The sequence below is a fragment of the Rhineura floridana genome, chromosome 7 (genome assembly GCF_030035675.1).
Source record: "Rhineura floridana isolate rRhiFlo1 chromosome 7, rRhiFlo1.hap2, whole genome shotgun sequence".
Classification (NCBI taxonomy): domain Eukaryota; kingdom Metazoa; phylum Chordata; class Lepidosauria; order Squamata; family Rhineuridae; genus Rhineura; species Rhineura floridana.
In genome coordinates this window covers 83,776,842-83,799,953 of record NC_084486.1, presented here as the reverse complement: position 1 = coordinate 83,799,953, position 23,112 = coordinate 83,776,842, and the positions used below count along the sequence as shown (strand labels likewise).

At 44.6% G+C, this 23,112-nt stretch overlaps 2 protein-coding genes across 4 annotated transcripts in view; one reads left to right on the top strand and one right to left on the bottom strand.

The window, feature by feature from the left end:
• The window catches only part of CNNM2 (cyclin and CBS domain divalent metal cation transport mediator 2), a 193,756-nt gene that overhangs the window by 161,966 nt on the left and 8,678 nt on the right, over positions 1 to 23,112 (top strand). For 2 of the 3 annotated variants that reach the window (XM_061636121.1, XM_061636120.1), the window contains 2 exons: positions 12,103 to 12,196; positions 16,212 to 16,277. The exons of the other annotated variant lie outside the window; for it this stretch is intronic. In XM_061636121.1, coding sequence (XP_061492105.1) covers positions 12,103 to 12,196; positions 16,212 to 16,277 — 160 coding nt within the window. The remainder of the gene's footprint in view (positions 1 to 12,102; positions 12,197 to 16,211; positions 16,278 to 23,112) is intronic. 3 annotated transcript variants of the gene reach the window in all.
• The window catches only part of NT5C2 (5'-nucleotidase, cytosolic II), a 141,655-nt gene continuing 139,343 nt past the window's right edge, over positions 20,801 to 23,112 (bottom strand). The window contains exon 19 of the mRNA XM_061636129.1: positions 20,801 to 21,061. Coding sequence (XP_061492113.1) covers positions 21,050 to 21,061 — 12 coding nt within the window. The 3' untranslated portion in view covers positions 20,801 to 21,049. The remainder of the gene's footprint in view (positions 21,062 to 23,112) is intronic.

Sequence of the window (23,112 nt, the reverse complement as noted above, 5' to 3'; positions counted from 1 at the left end):
AGCACCACCTACAGATTTGCTAATATATTTTTGTGCTCTGCTCTCGGAGTGTATGTGTCACCTGTAGACATATTCACACCTGAAGCAAAAGTCAAAATGATACAATGCCTCTGCAGCTTTTAAGAGAGTATATACAAATGCAGGTGAAGATGAGAGAATTGCCTTCCCCATGGAATCTGCTGCTTGAAGCGAGTTTCATGTCATTTCATGGAAGGCTGGTATGATTTTTGTACAAAATTGATCATCCTCTACCCCATTGCTGGTGGTGGATGGCGCTGGCACCATGTAGGTAGGAATGGAATGGCTGTGCAGCTGCTTGATGCAGCTATATGTAGTCTTGCTGGGTCTGCAGATTTTGGCCCTCTTGTCCTGGGCTCTGTTCTTTCAGCCCCACAAGAACTACAACTCTCAACTTCTTCCTCCCCCTCCTCATCCGCTGTTTCTTCATCCCCCCCCTCTTGTAGCTCTTCTATAGCTACCTTCCTCATTCAGGTACCACCTCCCTTCCTCTTAAATGCTGGCCTTATCTCTGAGCAGCTGCTTTACCCACTATCTCTGGAAATGCCCAGAGGCTGGATACAATTGCATAGGGTTAAGCCTGCTGTAATGAATTTGCTAGGCACTTTCCGGATAAAATCTTTAGCATCCACCAGGACTTAGACTCTAGTGTTATAGCAGGTGAATCAAGCGCGGTATCCAGAGCACAGCCTTGTCCCGATTTCTTGGATGAGTTTCAGTTGGTACAGCTTGAGGACGTTGACAATGTGCTTGGACAGGTTCGTGCAACCACTTCTGTGCTGGATCCTTGCCCTTCTTGGCGAATAAAAGCTAGCAGGGATGAAACAGCTGGCTGGGCCAGGGAAATAATTAATGCCTCTCTGCGAGAGGGGGTGGTCCCTGGCTGCCTGAAAGAGGCAGTAATGAGACCACTCCTGAAGAGACCCTCCCTGGACCCAGAAAATCTTAATTATAGGCCGGTAGCAAATATTCCATTCCTGGGCAAGGTCCTTGAATGAGTGGTGGCAGGACAGCTCCAGACACTCTTGGATGAGACCGATTACCTGGATCCATTTCAGTCAGGTTTCAGGCCTGGTTTTGGCACAGAAACAGCCTTGGTCGCCCTGTATGATGACTTCTGTTGGGAGAGAGACAGGAGGAGTGTGACTCTGTTGATTCTCCTTGATCTCCCAGCGGCTTTCGATACCATCGACCATGGTATCCTTCTGGGAAGACTGGCTGAGTTGGGAGTGGAAGGGACTGCATTGCGGTGGTTCCGTTCCTACTTGGCGGGTCGGCTCCAGAAGATAGTGCTTGGGGAACATTGCTCAGCACCCTGGACTCTCAAATATGGGGTCTGCAGGGGTCAGTTCTGTCCCCCACGCTGTTCAACATGTACATGAGACCATTGGGTGTGGTCATCTGGAGCTTTGGAGTGCGTTGCCATCAGTATGCTGATGACACGCAGCTCTATTTCTCCTTTTCATCTTCTTCAGGTGAGGCTGTCAATATGCTGAACCAGTGCCTGGCTGCAACAATGGACTGGATGAGGGCTAATAAACTGAGGCTCAATCAAGACAAGACTGAGATGCTGCTTGTGGGTGGTTCTTCTGACGGGATGGTGGATGTCCAACCTGTCCTGGATGGGGTTGCACTCTCCCTGAAGAAGCAGGTTCATAGCTTGGAGGTTCTCTTAGAACCATCTCTGTCACTTGAGGCTCAGGTGCCTTCTACCAACTTTGGTTGGTGGCCCACCTACGTACCTATCTGAACAGGGATAAACTGGCTTCAGTTGTCCATGCTCTGGTAGCATCCAAGTTAGATTACTGCAATGTGCTCTACTTGGGGCTGCCTTTGAAGATTGTTCGGAAACTGCAGCTTGTGCAAAATGCAGCAGCCAGATTGGTAACAGGGATCAGATGGTTCGAACATATAAAACCGATTCTGGACCACTTGCATTGGCTGCCTGTATGTTTCTGAGCTCAATTCAAGGTGCTGGTTTTAACCTATAAAGCCTTACACGGCTTGGGACCTCAATATCTGATGGAATGCCTCTCCCGACACGATCCCACCCTTACACTACGCTCAATATCCAAGGCCCTCCTCTGGGTGCCTACTCAGAGGGAAGCTGGGAGTCTGGCAACAAGGGAGAGGGCCTTCTCAGTGGTGGCCCCCAAATTATGGAATGATCTGCCTGATGAGGTGGGCCTGGCACCCACACTGTTATCTTTTTGGTGTCAGGTCAAGACTTTCCTCTTCTCCCAGGCATTTTAGCATGTGTTTTTAAACTGCTTTTTAAAAATGTGTTTTTAAATTTGCATATTTGTTTTTAATGTTTTTAATTATTTTAAACCGCCCAGAGAGCTTCGGTATACAAATGCAATAAATAAATAAGCAGGGGAGCCTTCATCCAGCCCTTGGACTGGAGCGTCCCCATCCCTGCTTTACACAGTGGCTCAACTGAGATACTGACTGCAACACCTGCTGTGAGTGGAACCAATCTATGCAGAAAGCAGTATTTACAATCTGTGCCAATCAGCTGATTGACACTGATTGTAATTCCTGCTGGGAATGGCTGCAGAAATCTTTCTTTGTAGCCAGGCTGAAGTTCAGGCTGGTTTGCAAAGGGAAATGCTTCTTTTACCTGGGTGGTTTTAAATCAAACTACTCAGGCAAAGGAACATTTGTTCTCTGACTGCTGAAAAGCATCTTGCTGGCTATTTACTGGCTTCTCTCTCTCTCTCTCTCTCTCTCTCTCTCTCTCTCTCTCTCTCTCTCTCTCTCTCTCTCTCTGTGTGTGTGTGTGTGTGTGTGTGTGTGTGTGTGTTTCAGTGTGAAGCAGTGTTGTGGGGTTGTGGAGGTGGGTTTTTTAGTGTTGGACAAGGTGGGGTGTGTAGAAAGGGTTTCAGTGTGGGGTGGGTTCAGGGTGTGACATGGTGTTTGGGGGTCTCAGTTGGGAGTGGGATGGAGGGTCAGTGTAGCCAGGGATTTGTGTAGGTGCTTCAATGTGGGGATGGATGTTTGGGGGCTTGCAGTGTGTGGTGGGGTTGGGGGGGTTGCAGTGCACACTACATGCATGTCTGTAGACTGTGGTGCCCTCATGGTTTGACTAGTTAAACACATGGCATGTGCCTTGCATTGCCACAGTCACTGTCTTTCCACATGGCATACCACACATGGGTTTTGTGGGATTAATTATTGGAAGAGAATTGCCACTGCCCTTCTGGCAACACTCCTGTTGGGAATGGAGGTTCAGTGCACATGCTTGTGAGGGGGGATTTAGTGTTGGCCTGTGTGTATATGTGTGTGTGGCATTCACTGTGGGCAGAAAATGTATGGGATTGCAGTGTGAGGGGATTACAGTGGAGTAGGTACATTGTGGGGGTTCCAAATGTGCCTGTGGACTGAAAAAGGTTGGTGACCCCTTCTCTAGCCGCTGCCTCACACTGTCATATGGGATGGGGATGTAGTGAAGGGGTGCATATATGGTTATGGAGTATAGGCACCTATGACAGTTTCTTGGGTTTCCAAATGTGCCTACGGGCCTCAAAAGATTGACAAGTCCTCATTTATCCTCTGTACTCCACTGTGATATTTTATAACTAAAGGAACAGGCAAAGTTTTCTCTTCGATTTTGCACTATCATGTACAGCACTATTTGCCAGTGCTTGTTTTCCATAGACTTTAATGGCTTTGGAAAACCTTTCTAACTTTTGTACTGATCAGAACGTTGCCAAACCAATGAAAGTGTGGGATCTTCAACAAGCTTTAATAAAGAACATTGGTAGTTTTCACCAATAGGTAAAAAGGGGCCAAAGTACAGCTTTCAGCATTTTTTAACTTACTGTATCTTTGGCACTTTTTATCTTCTTGGTTTGGAATTTGGTGCTTTCATAGATATAATCAACTAGATCATATATGCCAAGTTACCAGTTATTCATTGGACATATGCTGTTTTTATAAGCTGTGGATTTTTGAGGCTAATAGTGACAGGACCTTGTTTTTGCCACTCACCTTAAGTTGCTGTGAATAGTTATTTGGTGTGGCTTCACTTCATGGAAGGCGGTGATTTGTGTAGCATCTTAAGTTAATCTTGCTGAAAGTGGAGTGTGCCTAGACTACTCTTGCTCAAGCTTCTTAGAGGCAAGGTCATGAAAGTTAAAGTAAGGATTGCATCTTTTGTTCCTTTTGGATAGTTGTTTGTTGGCACCATCTATGAAGTAGATCATTACTATTTAATACTGTTGACTTTGTCACTAGCTAGGATTTAAACCTTAGTCTTCTAGGTTTGCACTGTGACTACCCGCCCCCATCCATATGTCAATGCACTGAACTTAATGGCACAGATGATCCAACTCTGCTGGGAGCATCCCAGATGTTCAAAGACATTCCTAACTAGTCGCCAGTATGTGGGGCTGCAGAGAAACTCAAGAAGTAAAATTGCCTGCTTATCTGTAACTGATGTTCTTTTAACCTGTTCTCCTTTCTTGCTTTATGTGTCAATCTCAGCTTCCTACTGATAGCTTTTGTGGCAGTTGCAAAGGATCTAAGTGGGGAGGTGCTCACTTCATCTCTTGAGGCATATACATGCACTCAAAATCTCCTATTGGGGGAGTGTCTGCTTCCTTCTCCCAGACAGTATAGTTCTGCTCTGAACTGGTCACCTTTCAGGAGAAATAGGCTCAGGAGAGCAGTTCACCCCCTTTTTCAGAGGGTTGTAACAACACAGCTCTGATGGCCACGTCAGAGGCATCTAATTCCACCATGAAAGGTTGGTGGGGGTCGGCATGCTGTAATATCAGTTCTGAGAAGAATAACTCTTTCAGATGCTTGAAGCCCAGCTGGACTGCCTTGGACCACCAAAAACAGCCTGGATCCCTTTAGGCAGTCTGTCAGGGGGGCTGTGAAGTTGGAGAAAGCTGCAATGAACCGTCTCTAGTAGTTGGCGAACCTGAGGAACCACTGCAAGTCCTTCTTAGTCTTGAAGGGGTGCCAGAAGAGAACGTAGTGCACCTTTCCTGGGTCCATCTCCACTTGTGCCAATGTACTGCAATAGCCAAGAAAGTCCAGAGTGGTTAGGTCAAACCCACACTTCTTCAGCTTTGTGTAAAGGTGATGCTCCCTCAGCCTCTGCAGCTCCACTCTCATGTGCGTCTCTTGCTGCACCACTGGGGAGTGCGAATAAATGAGGATGTTATCCAGATAGACAATCATAAAGTGATCTAGGTAGTCCCGAAAGATGCCATTCATAAAATGCTGGAAGACTGCTGAAGCATTTGATAGACCAAAAGGCATGATCCAGTATTCAAATGTTTATACCATATCTTAAAAGCTGTTTTCCACTCATCCCCTTCCCAGATCCGGACCAGGTTATAGACTCCTTGAAGGTCCAGCTTAGTGTAGATTGTGGCCGTATGCTGCCTTTCTAGCATCTTGTTGATAAGGGGGAGTGGATAGCTGTTGGGGGTAGTGATTTTATTTAGCTCCCGGTACATCATGACAAGGGCGAAGTTCTCCACTTTTCTTCTTGACAAAAGTAAAGGAGCACTGGCAGGAGACTTTGAGGGCCGAATGAACCCTCGCAGCAGGTTGACATCCAAGAAGTCTTTTAGAGCAGCCAACTTAGGTTCAGACCATGAATATATGCACCCAGAGGGGACTTGGGCACCCAGGAGCAAGTCTTTGGCACAGTCGTAGTGCCTATGTGGTGGCAACTGGTCAGCCTCCTTCTTGTCCAAAACATCCTCTGTACTTTGCAGGTAGGGGAGCCTCCTTGAGCAGGGGTGGGGCGGCTACTGCCACTAATGCTGCTACCTTAGTGGGCTGGCAGTGCCATTTGCAGTAGTTGGACTGGAACATCACAGTTGCTTTCCCTCAAGAGATTGTAGGGTCATGTTGCATCAGCCAGGTCATCCCCAGAACTCCTGGGAATCAGGGCAGGATGGCTAGGTAGAAGGACAGTCGCTCTACATGCCCAGGTAGCTCCACCCAAAACCCAGCAGTTGCCTGGGTGACTGCTGCTGACGTCAGGGGCTGCTTATCTATGGTTTCCACAGACAGGGAAATCTTGAGTGTCCATAAAGTTACTGGATGCCCCCGAATCGACCATGGTAAACACTTGGATACTTTGGTCCAAGGGCAAGCCTAGATGGATTGGCAGGTGTAAAACAGAGCTTGGCAGGATAGGGCTGACTTTAGGTCCCTGGCTTACAGTCAATCCCAGCTCACGGACCTCTACAAGAGCTGGGATTTGGAGTTTTCCTGCACCGGGGTCTTCTCCGATTTAGAGGGACATGCCTTTGTGAGGTGTCCCGTCTTCCCACAGTAGAGACACAACCCCTCTGCGACACTTCTCCTTCTCCACCTCTGTCAGGTGTGACCACGCTTCCCCATCTGCATGGGTTCCACCCCTGACTGGGTAGAAGTTCCCATGCTGGGTGAGATGTGTGTACGAGGGAGTGGTGTTGGAGGCAAGGCTCAGGCCACCTCAGTCTTGTGTTCTAGGCAGCGACTGTCAAGTCTGCTGTCTATCTGCAGGCACAGCTGGATGGGCTCTGGTAAGGTGCCCAGTGGCGGGATTCGCACCAATTCATCGAGGATCTCACTGCTGAAGCCCTTATGATATTGGTACATCAAGGTGGACTCATTCCAGTTGATCTCTTGGGCCAGGATATGAAAGGTGTTGGTATAAGTCCTGACAGAGTTCTTGCCCTGCTGCAGGGTCCCCACTTGGCAGGCCACAGTGACCTTTCGCTGGGGGTCCCGAAAGATTTCCACCATAACCTCAATAAAGTTATCACACTGGGCTAGCATGGGATCATTATGAAGCAACAAAGGTGTTGCCCACTGGGCAGCCTCCCCTTCCAGGAGACTGATGACGAAGGCCACTTTCAAGGAGTCATTGGGAAAATCGGACTGCCGCATGTGGATGTAAAGCTCACACTGTGCAATGAACATGGTGAACTGCTCTTTCTTCCCACTGTAACAGAGGGGCAGGCCAATGGGTGTCTTGATACGAGGCGCAGGCACTGGCGGGGCTGGGGCAGTCCCCAGCTGCAAGACTGACACTTGATTCCTAAGGCGAGTCACTTGCAGGTGCAAGGTCTGCTCCTCCGTTCAGAGGGTCTAGGTCTCAGCTTGGAGTTTCTGGAGTTCAGCTAGCATGCTCTCAAAGGCTCTCTGATGGTTCTCCCCTCTCCTGCTGCTTGCTTCCATCTCAGTCATGGAGTCATCGAATGGAGGAGATGGTGACCGAGTCAAATTGTCCTGCTCAAACTGGAAGAACTTAGACTCAGACATGGCTGTGGTTTTTTATTTTATTGTAGTAAGAGAAAGTTTTGGTTCAGGGCGCTTCATGAATCTACCTACAGCTTACTCAGAACTCAGCATCTCTCTAGGTCTAACTAGGCTCAACTTTGTAGCACTAAGACATTGACTCAGTAACTACTTCCCCCCCAACTCAGCTTAAGTAAGGCTGGGTGGGGCCCTGCTTGCGTGTGCCAATTGTCACTGTTGGGAGTGTGTGCGCAGGCAAAGACTCCGCCTCAACTGTGTCTGTTGAATTTCCCGCCACATCCGCCTCCTGCTGTGAGGCAAAGGCGGAGCCCCCATCTCTGTCCCATCTTCCCCCTCCGAGGGGGGGTCTGCCTGTGGGTGACACAGGCGCAGGGAGAGGGGAAGCATCAGTCTGGGGAAAAAACAGCTGGGCATGTTGACTTTCCAAGGGGCACCTGGAGCAGCCGGGGTTGAACTGTCAAAGTCTAGGGCAGGGGCACCTTTTGAGTCTTATCTCCCCGCTTGGCCCTTCAACGGCTTGATCATCCCACTCTGTCCTACTCCTCCGCTTCGTTCTCTTCAGTTCACCCCCCTCGAGCAAAGCTCACAACAGTAACTTTAGCCAGACTTATCCATATTGCTTTCCATCAGCAACAGCTAATGATATGGAACGATTAAAACATAACAAGATGACATCAAGGCACAAGTTAGTCTTCCTAAAAATTATGGAGGGGGGCAAATTGTGTGTATTTTGGGTGGCCACCCCCTGTTAAGCATTGTCTTGTTATGCTTTAAATCATTGCCTGATAAATACTATGAAAGTTGTTCTTTTAGTATTGCTGTCAGTATATTTCTTAGCAATTAGTAAAGTGAATGAGGTAAACTGGTTGCATAATGCAGTTGCCTGCATGATGTGAGATGCTTCTACTTAGTACTTCAAGAATATCTATATGGGTTTTTGTTAGAGCTCAGCAAAGCTGAATTTCTACACGTCTAATAGTATCTGTCCTGATCTTCAACCATTCCCCAAATGGTGTGTTGTAGGGAGCTGTGGGGACAAGGTAGGTGGCAAAGACCTGTATGTAACATTTTGCCACCTGCTTTGGGTACTCCTTCCCACACCTTATGTATAACACTAAAATGTTGAACTAGCAGCATGGGATGCTCCTGTGTGGATCAGTCCTTAGTATTGGCATAGAATGCAATGCATATTTCTGATAATAAATTAGGCAACTTGAATGTCCAAAAGAGGACAAACAATTTTGATGCTTCCGGAACTAAGGGGTAGGAACAAAAAGATCACGTGGAACTCAGACGCTAACTCCAGAGACTATTCCCTGGACACCAGTACACATTTGTCTGAAGTGATGTTCCTCCACCAGGGAACAAACAGCAGCAACCTGGCACCTACCACTGGAGTGCCTAGGAGGGCACGAGTCAGGCAGATGGGGCGTTCTTTGCGCCCTTCTGGAATTTTCCAGAGGTGAAAGATGTTCTTTCCAATCAGGCTGAGAAAGTGCGTCCATCACCCATGTCTTGTCTGCCCCCAACAGCTGCCAGGGTGGATAAAAAAACTGATTCTGTCTCATCTTAAGTTCATCTTTCTTAGCAGTCAGAAGGGGCTTTTTCTTATCTCTGGTCGCAACGCGATGAGCTTCTAAAGACTCCCTGAACAACTTTGATCCAGAAAAGGGGAGGGTGGTAAGGTGGGTCTGTCTACCACCCACTTCTGGAGCCAGATGTTGCAATGAACCACTGTAGAAGACACCATGGAGCATGTCACAAATTGCAAAGAGTCCATGGAGGCATCAGCTGACAAGGCTGAAGCATACACCATCTTCTTTAAACCATGTTTGATGAACTTACGCACATCCTCACTGGGGCCCCACCTCCTCTGTCCATATAAAAACAACCCTTGAAAACACCAAAGAGGTACCAGAGGCCTTGATGACCACTGCATTTGCTTCAAAACTCCTGCATAGAATCCCTTAAATTCTTCTATTGCATGGATCTTTTGGGCCCTCCTCCCCTTCTGAGGGAATAACCACAGAACAAGCAAGGGCAGTAACAGGCAAATCCACTGCAGGAAAATGCAGATGCTCCATAATGCCCATTCTGCATCCCACACATTGTCAAAACCCTGTGGAAAAGGAACTAGGCCAGGCTTAGCTTCAATAGAAGAAAAAACTTTTTAGCCTCCACAGATCCAGATGGGGCAGGAACTTCAGTGCCCCTTCTGCCTCAATCAATTGTAATTCCCCATGGGTCTCAGTTTCATCAAAAAGAAAGGTGGAGTATAAATGTAATAAATAAATAATAAATAAAATAAGTAAGTAGTGGCTGAAAAACATCTGGAGAAAAAAGGCCGGTTTGGGATTGCACCACCTCCAACTCCTCCTCCAAAAATTCACCTTCCTTCCTGTCATGCTCAGTGGCCGAGACATCAGAGTCAGACAATGCCCCCTGTGCCACGGTAGTTTGTTTTGGAGGTACCTCTCCTGGCGGTGGCAGAGATCCCAGGGAAGGCAGGTAACCTGTGTAGGTGGCTCCTGAACTGATGTCACAATGGCCTGGCCTTGCTGTGGCAATTGCAAAGGAGTGGGAGTTCGCTGGGAGAATGCCTGCCCCTGCTGACTGCTAGGGTGAGTTAACTGAGAGCCCAGCAATCCCTCTGTTACTACTTCAGCACTCCCACCACCCTGCAGAGTGAGAGAGCACCGGATAGGTGAAGCAATCCTGGAGGGGCAGGGAGAAGTGGAAAATAACCTCACAGAGCTACTGTGCAACTGTGTCTGGAAATCCCCCTCTGCACTGATCTGAGTGAGTCTTGCACCTTTCCTTGCCCTTATGGGAATGCTTTCCAGAGCTTTTGCGCTTGAGGGCATGACACATGGAAGCAGTGATCTCTGAAGACATGAATCCCTTAACCCAGAACATAAACTTAGGGAACTCAGAGTGAGGGGGGAAATGTCACAACCATTGCCCCCAATTGCAGTACTCACCCCCTCCACTGTCCCAGCTTGGAGTAGGGGAAGAAGCCACCTTCAGCCTACTGGAGTCCTCTGACAATGAGGCATCATGGTCAGACATGTCTCCCACATGACCAGAAGCATGGCAGGAGACTGTCAAAGCAGCAGAAGGGGCCATTAAAATGGTAGCTGTGGCTGCCTTGCTGAGCTGTGAAAAGCGCAAGAAGCTGCAGAAAAAGCACCTCATCCTCAGCATAAGTGCTGCTCAACTCCCAGGTCTGAAGAACAGCCAAAGCCCAAGACGACACCACCAAAACAGGCAGCATTGGGTGGTAGCCAGGTGACCACAATCCTGCTCGGTACGGGTGTTGCAGAAACATGGTCCCCACGGAGCTACCGGGCCAGTAGGACCCACAATGTCCACAAAATGACAGTTTCACCAGCTGAACAATGCAGTAGCTCACCAAGCTCCATACTTTCCAACAACAAAAGCAGTCCCAAATGCCCAGCCGGGCAGTCTCGTCCCTCACACTCCCTCCCGAAACCTGCGGTTATAAAGCTGGGAGAAGGTCACAAACAAAAGAAGCACTGAGGAGATAAAGGCAGGGAAGCGGCTTGTGGGGAGGGACAAAAACAAGAGGAAACTGGCCGGGTCAAGTGAACAGGGAAGGAGACACAGGCCAGAAAGACTGAGGAATAAAGGGTGAAGAGAGGAGAGGAGAAATAAAGAACAAAGAACCAGTCAAAGAAGGTAACACAGAGGGTTTGAGCAGTAGTGAAAAGACGCAACCTTCACAGGCAGGGCTGGTCTAGAGGGTAGGACGGCTCCTTTCCCTCTAGAGGAGGCAAAAGGATTTGAAGACCCTGCCTATCAGGATGAATAGAAGTCATCCCTGTAAGAGAATGTCTTCCAGCCCTATCTAGCAAATACATTAGACAGTTTTAATTTACAGGAACAGCTTTGCTTTTTGCCAGCTGTTAAATACTATGTCCCTGCATCTAATATTCATCCCCTCCCTCAGGTTAGGTATTCCTTGGAATGCATGAGTGGTGCTTGCTTCTCTCTCATCTCTCAAGTTGTTTTAAGAAAAAAAAAACCTGGCAAGGATTGTGTAATTGCTACAGCTTTCTAAAAGCTGCATTGTCATCTTGATTGAACGTTTGTGGGAAAATATGAAGGTGCATGATAAAAATGTAAATCAGTGCATGGTGACATGCAGTGCATTTTTAATTTGAGGACAACATCAGAAAAATATGCAGTGGATAACAGTAGGGTCTGCTGTGTCCACATTCAACAACTGCTACAGTAACAATGTTGGCATTAACACAAGATTGCTCTTCACCTTTTGTCATGTTCAGCTATGTTACAGGCTGAAGTTAGAACTTACTATAAAATATCCTGGAAAAACTATCTGGCCACACCAGTGCCACAAATACACATTCTTGCTATAAATTCATATAAAAATGGCATTAGTGTGTGGTAAAGCAGCAGCACAGATAGCTCCTAGTGTTGAGATGAGATGATGGATTATCTGTAATGTGAGGGGGGTTCCATGAAATGCCACCAGAAACTACACATGATAACGTGTTGCATAATGAGACTATACCGAAAGGAGTTTAATGTACACATAGTCTACCTTTTTTAGTATTCAGAATCCTTTGGAATTGTTTATACCCATTCATTTGTGCATGACTGAGAAACGACAGTATCTGGAACACTGAATATCTGAAAGAAAAAAATTGAAAAAGTTTTATCTGCCTCACATGTTGATCTTTTTGAATGGTAGCTGAGGGATGGATGTTAACTCAAACCCAGAATACTTTTGAACCTACTAGGAACATTGTCATCTTTTCTCCTCAGGGGAAAGTAGAAGTGGAGGCTGGGAAAGAGGGAATGAAGTTTGAAGCTGGTGCTTTCTCTTACTATGGAGTGATGGCTCTCACAGCATCTCCAGGTAATTTCTTAACTACTCTGTTCGAAATTTCATCAAGAACAAAATCCCCTACTGTTCGGTTGGGTATTGAGGGCTCAGTACAAATCTAGTATTTTATTAAATGTGATGTAAGCAGTACATAATAGCAGCACCCTGTCAGCATAAACAGCTTGACAATGATGTAACCTTATACTAACAGAAGCATTTAGCTGTAGAGCTTTAATACCACAGAATGTTTGTTGGCAAGAATCTGCTATCTATTTGGATTTGCTAGCTGAACATTTCTTGTCAATTTTTGTACTGAATACTGTTGTTGGGACAAAAGAAGAAAAGCAGTTGCTGGAAGATCAGAGGTCTGTGTATCATTGCAAAAAATTTTTATCAATAAATTAACCTTTTCTAAAAAGTAAAGGTAGCACTACGTGTTGGCCCATGAGAAAAATTTCAAAATCCATATTAAAGCAATACCTTTTATTAGGCCAACCAAAGCATCACAAAATAGTATGCAAGCTTTTGAGTTTTCAAGTATTCTTCAGCTAGATGGCAAACAAAGCCTTGTGGAGAGAGAAAACTACTGGGCTGATAAATAGTACCATGAATCTGCATCTAGGGCTGTGAGCACACTGTCACCTATCGCAAAGTGTTTCCATTGGCCACACCTGGAGGGGCAATGGGTTGATCTGATGATTAGTTGCAAAATCTGTTAAAGATTTTTATTTTTTTTAAAACCTATTTGAGTTGATCCCACCAAGTTTTATAAGAAAAAGGTGCGGGGTTTGACTAGTGTTGTGTGCCTCCGTTTTCAGAAAAGAGAGGTAGAGATGCATTGGAACCGGCAGAACAGTGAGTGTATCTCTACCCTAGTATGAGCCTCAAGGCAGAATGTGGGAGGAGGTAGCAGACATTCAGATGAGGTTCCTTCAGGTGCTGTGTTGGTAGGTATCAGATTGCATCAAGGCTATTGGGAAAATATATATAGTGTTATGAGCATGGGGGTTGGGATGGATGATTCCTGTGGGTCCCCTTCCCAGCCTCTGATTTGGAATCCTATGCCTTGGGGCTGGCTCTGCTGGCCAGATGAATTTCCTTTGTTAAACAAATAGAGTGTCCAGGTAAGATAATGGGCCTATCAGTTGCCCAGCAACAGTGAATGGGCCAGGAAGACCTTTTTGTCATTGAAACTCTTCTGAAGAGCATCCCCCCCCTTCCTGGAGCCCAGCAGAGGCTTGTAGTTTGAGTGTGTTGAGAGAATGTTTGGAGACTGAAGGCAGGCAGAGAGACTGGCTCTCTGCACCATGGCATTTGGGGTGCCTCCTGCAACCCAGAAGGAAAAGCTGGATATTGGACTGCTGATGCATTGAACCCCTCCATCCTTGAGCTCAGGTTGGAATGTGTGTAAATAAACAAACCATATTTCATAAAGACACCGCAGTCTCCGCTGACCTTCTTGCCAAAGGAAACCAAACCCTGGAGGAGTGCAGGAACCCCTGAAATCTCACCGCTCAGAAATGGGAAGGCACACAACAATATATAACAATTACTTCCCATCTTTCTTATTAAACTGTTAGAACTATAACTGTCCGGTAGTTGAGATTTTGACAAATAAATAATATGTTTGCATTCAGTGAGTGGTACCACTGTTCAGTAATGATGCATGCTTACATTAGTTGGATCTTGCTCCTACCTGCAGGTATTGGCAGTTGGTTTTTATTTTTATTTTCCTTGTGTAAACAATTTTTACCCTGTTATTTTGCCAAAAAGACTTCCAGAATTATTTTCAAAATCCATAAGATCATCCCTGCCTTTAGGATTACACTCTGAAAGGAAAAATGGATGAGAAAAAAGGCACTCCGGCACCAGTTCTTAAAGTTACAGTTCTTCTAACTATCAGCTGGGATGGGAACATTAGGGAGCCTAGTGAATAGCTGCCACTAGGTGACAGCTGGGGACAGCCAGAGGCAGCTGATCTCTCGGCAGATGTGATGGAATGGCTCTGCAGCCTAATGGAAAGGCTCTCACATTGGTTAATGAAAATTGCTTGGTTAACATAACTTCAGATTTTCTGAAGCCCAGGTTGTTTGAAGAAAGTGTGATTAGTTATTTGTCTTTATAATGAAGCTTTTCCCCATCATGCTGTGGAATTCTGCAATGGTAGCTGGTGCCAGTTGGAACTGGTGGGGTGGGAGATAGGGAGATCAAAAGTAGATGAAGCCAGAGCCAGTGACAGGCACAGCCAACTAATTCTAGTTTTGTCCCCATCCTCCTCTCCGCTGAGTTCTACAAGGGCAGCACTGAGACTAAGGAGGAAGAAGCTGACAGGCAGTGCCACTGCCTGGACAGTTTGTAAGTAAGAAGGCAGGCAGGTGGGGATTGACTGAAGGCAAATGAGGTTGGTGGGGCCAGGTCCCTTTTGTCCACATGGGCCAGCCTCTCCTGGGATTGTGTGCATATTACATTTCTATGACATTTCCTTGTTGGAAAACTGGTTCTGAGGTACTTGCTACCTGTTTCATTTGAGGCAAGTAGTGAAGGCTTTCAGTATACTGAGGTATCTGTAAGGATTTATTTACAGCTGCCTAGAGTTGTAGGGCAACATCCAGTGATGTCTGCCCACTTGTGTAGCAGAAATCTAATTCCAGGACTTCCAGTTTCTCTTCTCCCCTGGATGGCCTTCAAGTCGATTCCGACTTATGTTGACCCTATGGATAGGGTTTTCATGGTAAGGGGTATTCAGAGGGGGTTTACCGTTGCCTTCCTCTGAGGCTGAGAGGCAGTGACTGGCCCAAGGTCACCCAGGGAGCTTCATGGCTGTGTGGGGATTCGAACCCTGGTCTCCCAGGTCGTAGTCCAACACCTCAACCAGTACACCACACTGGCTCTCTCACTCTGTTCCCTGAGTGCCTCCTAAATCTGCTCCAGAGGGTTTCCCAATCCTCCAGAGCCGCTTTGGAGAGCTGGAGGAGAAGCCTGTTGCATGAGTGGATACTTAATTGTTCTATCTTGGATCTCACCTATATACCACAATTAGCTCTTGGTACAGCAAAAAAGAGGTAAAAGACAAGGTGAGGCTAGCCCTGCATTTCTATTGTAATGTTGCCTTTGTGCCACTGGAAAACAAATCCAGATGTATCTATTCATTAGCACATGCTAGTGTTGAATTCTTTCCAGTTTCTCCTCTCTATGTTCCTGCTTTTGAGCAGTCAAATTCCTCTTCCGGACGCCATTTGATCCTCTCTGTTACTGGGATAACTTCTCGAAACCCATGTCATATTTTACAACTTGGAGGGTGGGGGGCAGGCATGCCTGGCTTCTGAGTGGTCTGTTATTAAAGTTGCTGCTGATGACCCTTGTTGTTTTGCTGCTGTATTTTACTATTACAATCTCTTCAATCTCTGTATTGTCTTGATATCATCCAGAATGCTACAGGTAGGATGAAATCTTAAAGGAATTCACAGTTGTTGTAACAAATACATTGTGCAGCTGACCCTGTAGCCATTGTTTTTGATGACAGCCAAAGGATTCTGCAGAACTAAACATTCTTTCTTCTCTGGAAAAATGAGGGCAGCATGATATTTTGAATTATGCTAGGCTCACGTTGACTAGTAAATAGTATGAGATGTCCATTGTATATTGTACCTTACAATCAGAATGGATGAATTTGTGGAAATACTACAACTTTGAAATGGCCTATCATGACATCTTGTGCTACATACTCCTCATTTTCTTTGTTAGTACGTGCTGGTCACCCCAAGAAGACTAACTGAACTATAGTGCCCATGTCAAAGGGTATTTTCCTATTTATAGTTAGTAAATAAGGGTGTGTGTATATATTGGCAACTTCTGATTTCTTGTGTTTTTTAAAAAATAATTTTCTGATCAGCTTTTCAGTATTTTATGCCCCTTTATTTTTTTTTCTAATTTTGAATTGTTTTTTAGTTTTCCATTATGCAGCAATTGATCCTATCTCCTGTCAATTATAGATATCAGCATCCTATCTGGTCCTGATCTCTTTTTTTTCTTTCCCTCCTTTGTCTAGTTCCCTTGTCCCTGTCTCGTACCTTTGTTGTCAGCAGAACAGAATTATTAGCAGCAGGTACTCCAGGTAAACTTGCATGTTTCATCTTCACCCTTATTGTAACTGCACTTATCCCATATTGATTTTGCAGCAGTTAGTATTTACCCGATACCCTTTTTGTTGGAGAAATGTAAGCAAGGATTATGCCTGACAGGTAGGTGCCTTGAGCTTATGTTTGTGATTAGTTAATAGCAAAAGGACATTGAAACAAAAGTCAGCACTCTTTAAATAATGTATTTGGTCATGGAAAAGCCTTCTATGAGTACCAACAATGAAGACATTTTATTTTTTAAAAAGCAGCAACACAGGTATGTTTTTATCCCCAGTTACATAAAATATAGAAAATGCCCCCTCTCCGTTTGAATTCCGTGCAGTCCTGTGTATGGAAATGTGACCTCACAGACCCCACAAGTATAAAGGAAGCTTAGGGAAAACTGGGAGCACTGATTCTCCCCCCCCCCCCAGTAGTCTGTATACGATTAGGTGTAGTCAGCACCTTCCTATTAGTTTCTTTCTGATTGCACACAGAGCTCTTTAATCTGAACTTTCTCTTTTTGTCGGTCCTTTCCACCACCATCCTTGACAAGCAGGGAATTCTTTAAAAAGCCTCATTAATGTGCCAGTCAAGTCCCTGAATCAGGACCAAATGTGATGTGACTGTTGCCTTTGTTGTTGTTTCTTTCACAAATAGTTCACACAGGAGGCCCTATTCTGGGTCAGAACCATGAAATTGGGGATGAGGCATGTACCCTTTTGCCGCCCTATAATCCCAATCAGTTCACACACATATGCACATCCCATGCCTGTTCTTTGCAATGGGAGGAAATCTCTCTTTGGCTCCAATGCTGGCTTTCCTTTCATTACCAGTAGCAGGTAGAGGGAAGCCTAATGCCATCTGGAACCATGGTGGGGGCAAAGGGTTAAAGCCATGCCATTGTCCTAGTATGGCTCTGCCCCACATTTGTGCTGGGTATTTGTGAAAGAAATTACGTGATAAATATCACGTCTAGTTTGGCCCTTGGTTTGTTACAATCTGTACCTTGCTTGAATTGGGATAGATCATACTGGCCATATTTGCAAGTCCTGTCAAAAACTTCCTTGAATAGCCAGAGAATTCAAATCCATTATGTAGAAACATGCTTTTGCAGCTACAGGGACTGTTGTTTGAGACAAGCAGCCACTAACCACTCTACCATTGGAAGCCTCTCTGACCTCCCAAGTTTCTACCTCTGAAACCTTTGTCCATTCCTTTCCTCCAGCTGTTTCCTTGGGCAAGGCTTCCAGGCCTCCCAAGATGCCTTCTGTCACTTCACCAACGTTTGTCACTGTCAGCCTCAAACCCATCAGCACCTAGGTCTTCCAGTTCTGTATCTGGCTTCTAAGGCATTATAACTGAAGTAGACTTTTGGTCGCTCAAAACACTTCCAAGTTCCAGAGTCTCTGTTGTTCACAGGGACTTCCTTGTACTCAAAGAGCAGGTGGTAGCAAATAGCTCCTTAGCTACATTGGGAGTTCCCCAAGGATCTCCTAACCCTGTACAATATACCTTTTCAGTCACAGCAGACATGCTTCCCAAGAAGTGGCATAGGAAGAAAGAGGATCCAAAGCTGCTAAGCCTCATCAAATTCCAGAGTGACAAAGATTGTAGGAGTCTATGATCATGCTTTGAACTCCATTGCCACACAACTGCAATGTGAAGTCTGTAGGAGAGGACACAATCTGCCTGATAGAGACACTACAGCCTTGAGCAATGAAGGACCAAATCCTTGGGATCTAACTTGTCTCACTTAAAGTGATTCAATCCCCATGTTTTGTTTTGTTAGTGATCACCTATGAGATGGAAGCTAAGAAAAGGGTGATTATCTTTCTGTTTGGTAGTGTAGAAGTAGGCATCTTGGATGGTGAGCAAAATTAATTGCTACCAATGCAGAGTTCTGCCAGCTGGAACCAGTTTTGTTCACTCTTTTGCTCCCTGAATAGCGTGAAGTTTTTCAAACAGCATGGCAGTCATAGTAATGATGACATCAATGACTAGTGTTTTTTCACCAGGTTTAGCTAATATACCAACTCCACCCCATTTGGAGAGGGCTGGCCTTGCCACAATGATCCATGCCCTGGTCATGACCAAACTAAACTACTGTAATGCACTCTATGTGGGGCTGCCTTTAAAGATGGTTCAGCAACTTCAGCTGGTTGAAAATGCAGCTGCCAGAATCCTGTTGGGGTCTAGACCAGCGATTCCCAACATGGGAGGTAGCGCCCCCTTGGGGGCGTTACAGCCTTTCAGGGAGGCGTTGGCGTGACTACAAACTTTACGGGGGCATTTGGGTTCATTAGGGGGCGTTGACATTTGGCAGTCTGATGCGACAGTTGAAGCATTTAAGTTTAATTTTATTTAATACACAAATCATTAATTTTTAAACTGTTTTGTCCCCATTTAGAATGTATTTAATAGTCTCAGTTCATGGAAATAACACTATAAATAGTGTGTGCTCTTTAGTAAAGAAATTCTGAATAGCGGCCAGTGTCATATCAAGGAATGGGGATATTAGCCACACCCCAGCACTAGGTAATGTTCCGATGCTGTCTTGAGGGATGTTGGAACCAATCACGAGAGAGTGTTTGATAAGCTGGGTGTATTTGTGGAGGGCACATTCTTACAATGGATGAGTGCTGTGTGCAAACGTGTGATGCAGACAGTCAGTTATTCGCTGGTTTTCTTCAGGAATGGGACACACTTGCTACCCATTGTTTCTGTGATGTTTAAATGAACTTGTTTAACAAAACAATGCTGGTAAACTGAATGAGTTTGTTGTTAAGTATATTAAGTATAATAGGAAGCATTGGCATATACTTAATCTGAGGGGGGCGTTGGGCACAAAAAGATTTTGCAAAGGGGCGTTGGGTCAAAAAAGGTTGGGTAACACTGGTCTAGACAGTCAGTGTCTGTAACATCTTTATTATATCAGCTGCACTGGTTATCAGTGTCTTTCCGGGTTCACTTTAGATTGCTGGTCTTTACCTTTAAAGTCCTAAATTGTTTGTCCCCAAGCTACTTGTTAGGACCACCTGTGCCTGTACCATCCTGCCCACACTTTGAGATCTGTTTTGGAGGCTGTACTGATGTGTCCACCCCCTAGGTTGGTATGGTAGGTGGCCATGAGAGAGAGGTCCTTTCTGTGGTGGCCCCATGGCTTTGGAATAACGTTATATTGGACCTACATCAAGTTACTGCATTGCAGGGTTCTCAGAAGGTCTTGGAGGCCTTATCAACTGGCCTTCAAGACATCATGTTTTCCTGTGGTGATGGTCTGGGTGATGGTTTGGATCAATTATGTTTTTTCTGTCTCTTTTAAATTTTATGAGGAGTGTTGTTTTGTTGCTGTTTTAAGTTTAAAATCTTATATTTTTCCTTTTCTTCTGTTCTATGTTGTAAGCTCTTTAGATGTGCATTTGCCCAAAAGAGAGGTAAAAATACTTTAAATAGTGCATCTCTACAGAAGCGTTCAGATTTTTCTGCTCCTAGATAACTTATCTGTAGTGTTCTCTCACTTCCCTACTGAATGTAAGGGATTAAATAATATTGTAGCTTCAGTTCCGAGAAAAATCCAATCTGACTTGAATTTATTCAGTCACTTTGATAGGAGCAAATACGGTCTAGATCTGCTTTCTTCACAGTACCAGACCTAGTGTACCCGTCTGTCTGAGCCAACCATACTGGTTGAGAGACTCTTGGGCCTGAAGGGCTCTTCCACATTGTTAATATGAATTGTAATGTGCAGCTATGCTCCCTGCAGTTGTGGATCCTGAAGGTTTTCTCTTCTACACATTTAAAGAAATGTTAGTTAATTGTATGCCAGTATATGAATTAATCAGAGCTTGGAAAAGTTACTTTTTTGAACTACAACTCCCATCAGCCCAATCCAGTGGCCATGCTGGCTGGGGCTGATGGGAGTTGTAGTTCAAAAAAGTAACTTTTCCAAGCTCTGGAATTAATGTAATTTATACTAATTTGCATATGAATAAAACAATATTTATGGGGGGAAACACTTCACTTGTTTTACATGATGTATCTACATGTTACAGCAGGCACCATCTTGGAAGTGACATTTCCTAACATGCAAGGAAGAAAGGGGAATATCCTTTTTAAGATGGTGCCTGCTACCTACAGATTTTGTAAGTTCTTGTACTAAAAATATTTAACATATTTTAACGAACTTGCTGCCAAATTAATGGCACTTCTTAGTTTATTTTTTAATCTGTCTATATGTTGTAGTCCTGCCTATGTGCCCTTATTATGCCATATTGCAGTGGTCAGTTGATTGGACGTGAGCGGCAAGGTGCTGGCTTTGCTTCCTCAATACTATGTATGTTCCAAGGGAAGATAGCTGGTGCTGCTCATTTTCAACTATTTTCTAGAACACTGTTCTTCCACCTTGGGTCCCCAAATGTTGTTAGACTACAACTCCCATTATCCCCCAGCCAGCTTTGCCAAGGGATGGTGGGAGTTGTAGTCCAACATCTGGGGACCTAAGGTGGAAGAACAGTGTTCTAGAATATCCCACCTTTGGCCTCTGCAAGCACATCCCCACATATAGTATATGATGCTTTCACAGAACAACAGTTGCAAATAAACAACTCTTTTTTTCTGGTTCTCTAAATATATTTTTTTCAGTATACCAGCCTTTAAGTATAACAGAAACATGGATTCTCTGTGAAATCTTAAACTAGCCAACTCAGAAGGAGTGTGTTTTCTTCAATGTAGTCCTCCATCTGTGAGAGCTATTGCAGATCAAATATCAGAAATAGATCTACCAAAAAAAATAAAAAATAAATAGATCACATCTCCTAAAACAACAATACTTTTCAATAGAAACAGTTTCCCTCTGAAGTGGGTTTTTAGTGGGTCTAAGGGACTGTATGGGGGGAGGAAAGGAAGGGAAAGATTGGCTGCATGAGCTGCTTTTCTCTCGCTCAACCACTGGATACAATCCCATGTTTACTGGTATTTAATAATACATAACTAAAGAGGTTTCATTCAAGTTCTTCCACCTTTACAACCATACTTGGTGGCTGAGAACAAGAGAGAGATTATAGCAGACCCAGCATCAGCACTCTGAATGGTGGAGCAAGTGCTGGGGCCTATAGATGCTACAGCAGCCACTGCCATCTTTATTACCCCAGAATGTTAGTCCTCTAGAGACATTCTGCCCAAAGGTTTTCCCTGCCACTGTCTGGTCTGGTAAATTTGAGGGGGGGAGGCTTCTGTGTTAGTTTAGAATGGGGAACAATCTAGTTGTGTGATGCTTCTAGTGGAAGATAGATGTGTTGTCGAGAAATAAGTTGAATAAGTGACAGGGAGGAAAGATTTCAGTGATAAGGCATGTGGCACGTTGAAGAAGACAAACTGAGAGGAACATGATAGCAATTACACAAAACCTAAAACGTCATGAAGAAGAGGGAGAAGTACAACTGTAACCAGGACTTAGAGAAGCATAAATAAATAAATGGGTTCAAGTTTCAGCAGAGCAGATTTAAACTGTGTAACATTTGTAAGTAAAATTCTCATTGCTATGTATCCTTAGAGTTAGCAACAGGGAAATGGAGGCATCTTGGGTTTTTAAGATAAGTTTAAATAATGTTTGCTAGGGATAACAATTAATGTAGGGAATCCTTGAGCTATGCATTTGTTGGATGTTTTTGTCTCTTGAGATAATTTGCAGTTAGGAGTCTCTTAAAACCATGTGCTCTGTTGCGATGGTGGGGTTAAAGCTTCTGCGTTTGTTTCTTCTCTGGGGGATCCCCCTCCCCGCAATATTGACAATTTTCTCTTGGTAATTAATGAGCAGGAGGAAAATTTATGTTTTTTTCTTGTTTTTCACATATTACTTCCCATCTCCTTCTTCCTAATTTTCACTTTACAAACTACAAGGAGATTCTCATTATAAATTTTCATATTTGTCTTCCAGTCATTCAGGGACTTACTACCTCAATACCTCTATTTTGCATGCTGTCTTGAAATTAATATTAGGCACTTTTTGAACTGAAAGTAACTATGGGATGGGGATGTGAAATTCATGCACACATGCTTCCAGCAATTAAATCAAAAAGGGGAAATGGTTGCAATTCTTTAATTAAACAAAAATAAAGAATGTGGCTTTATTTTCCCCCCTCTCACCCCTATAGTTTTGGATTTCTGTGTTATCAGATGTTTGGGTATTTTTTTCTTCTTTAAAATAAAATGGATTGTTCACATTTGCAAACTATTAATTTTATTATTTTGCTATTCATATTATTCTGTTAGCCTCCCAAGGTATTCAAAAGGTTGTGTACAGCTCCCTGTTACCCTTACAACAAACCTGTGAAAATACATTAAGCTGGGGGTCACCAACCCAGCAGCTGCAGCTGCCATGCTGCCTGTTAAGGTGCCCCTGACTCTGAACTTTCATTTTTTTAAAAAAATGCAAGTCTCTAGCCCTCCTGGAATGAAAGTTATGAAGCAAAATGTGCAACTACTCCTCTAAGTAATTTCTCTGAAATGCACCAGCCTGGCTGCTGCCACCTGTCAAGTGTTTTTATCCAACGAGTGAAGTCAGAGCTCTGATAAGTAACTTGTTTGGACACCAGACAATAAGAATCCCTGAGATTCTAAAGAGCTTCGGTGTACAGATCTCCTTTAAAGCACGCTTTCTGTTTCTGCCTTAATTTTAAGCAGACCTTGAAATCTCTGTGGTGTGCCTTTCCTTCTTGCCTAACAACCAAGATGAATCTTGTGGTGGGTTCATCGGAGCTCAGGTACTCCCTAGAAATTATTTCCTGCAAATACTACTTATACAGTACGTGTCTGTGGATGTTAAATAAT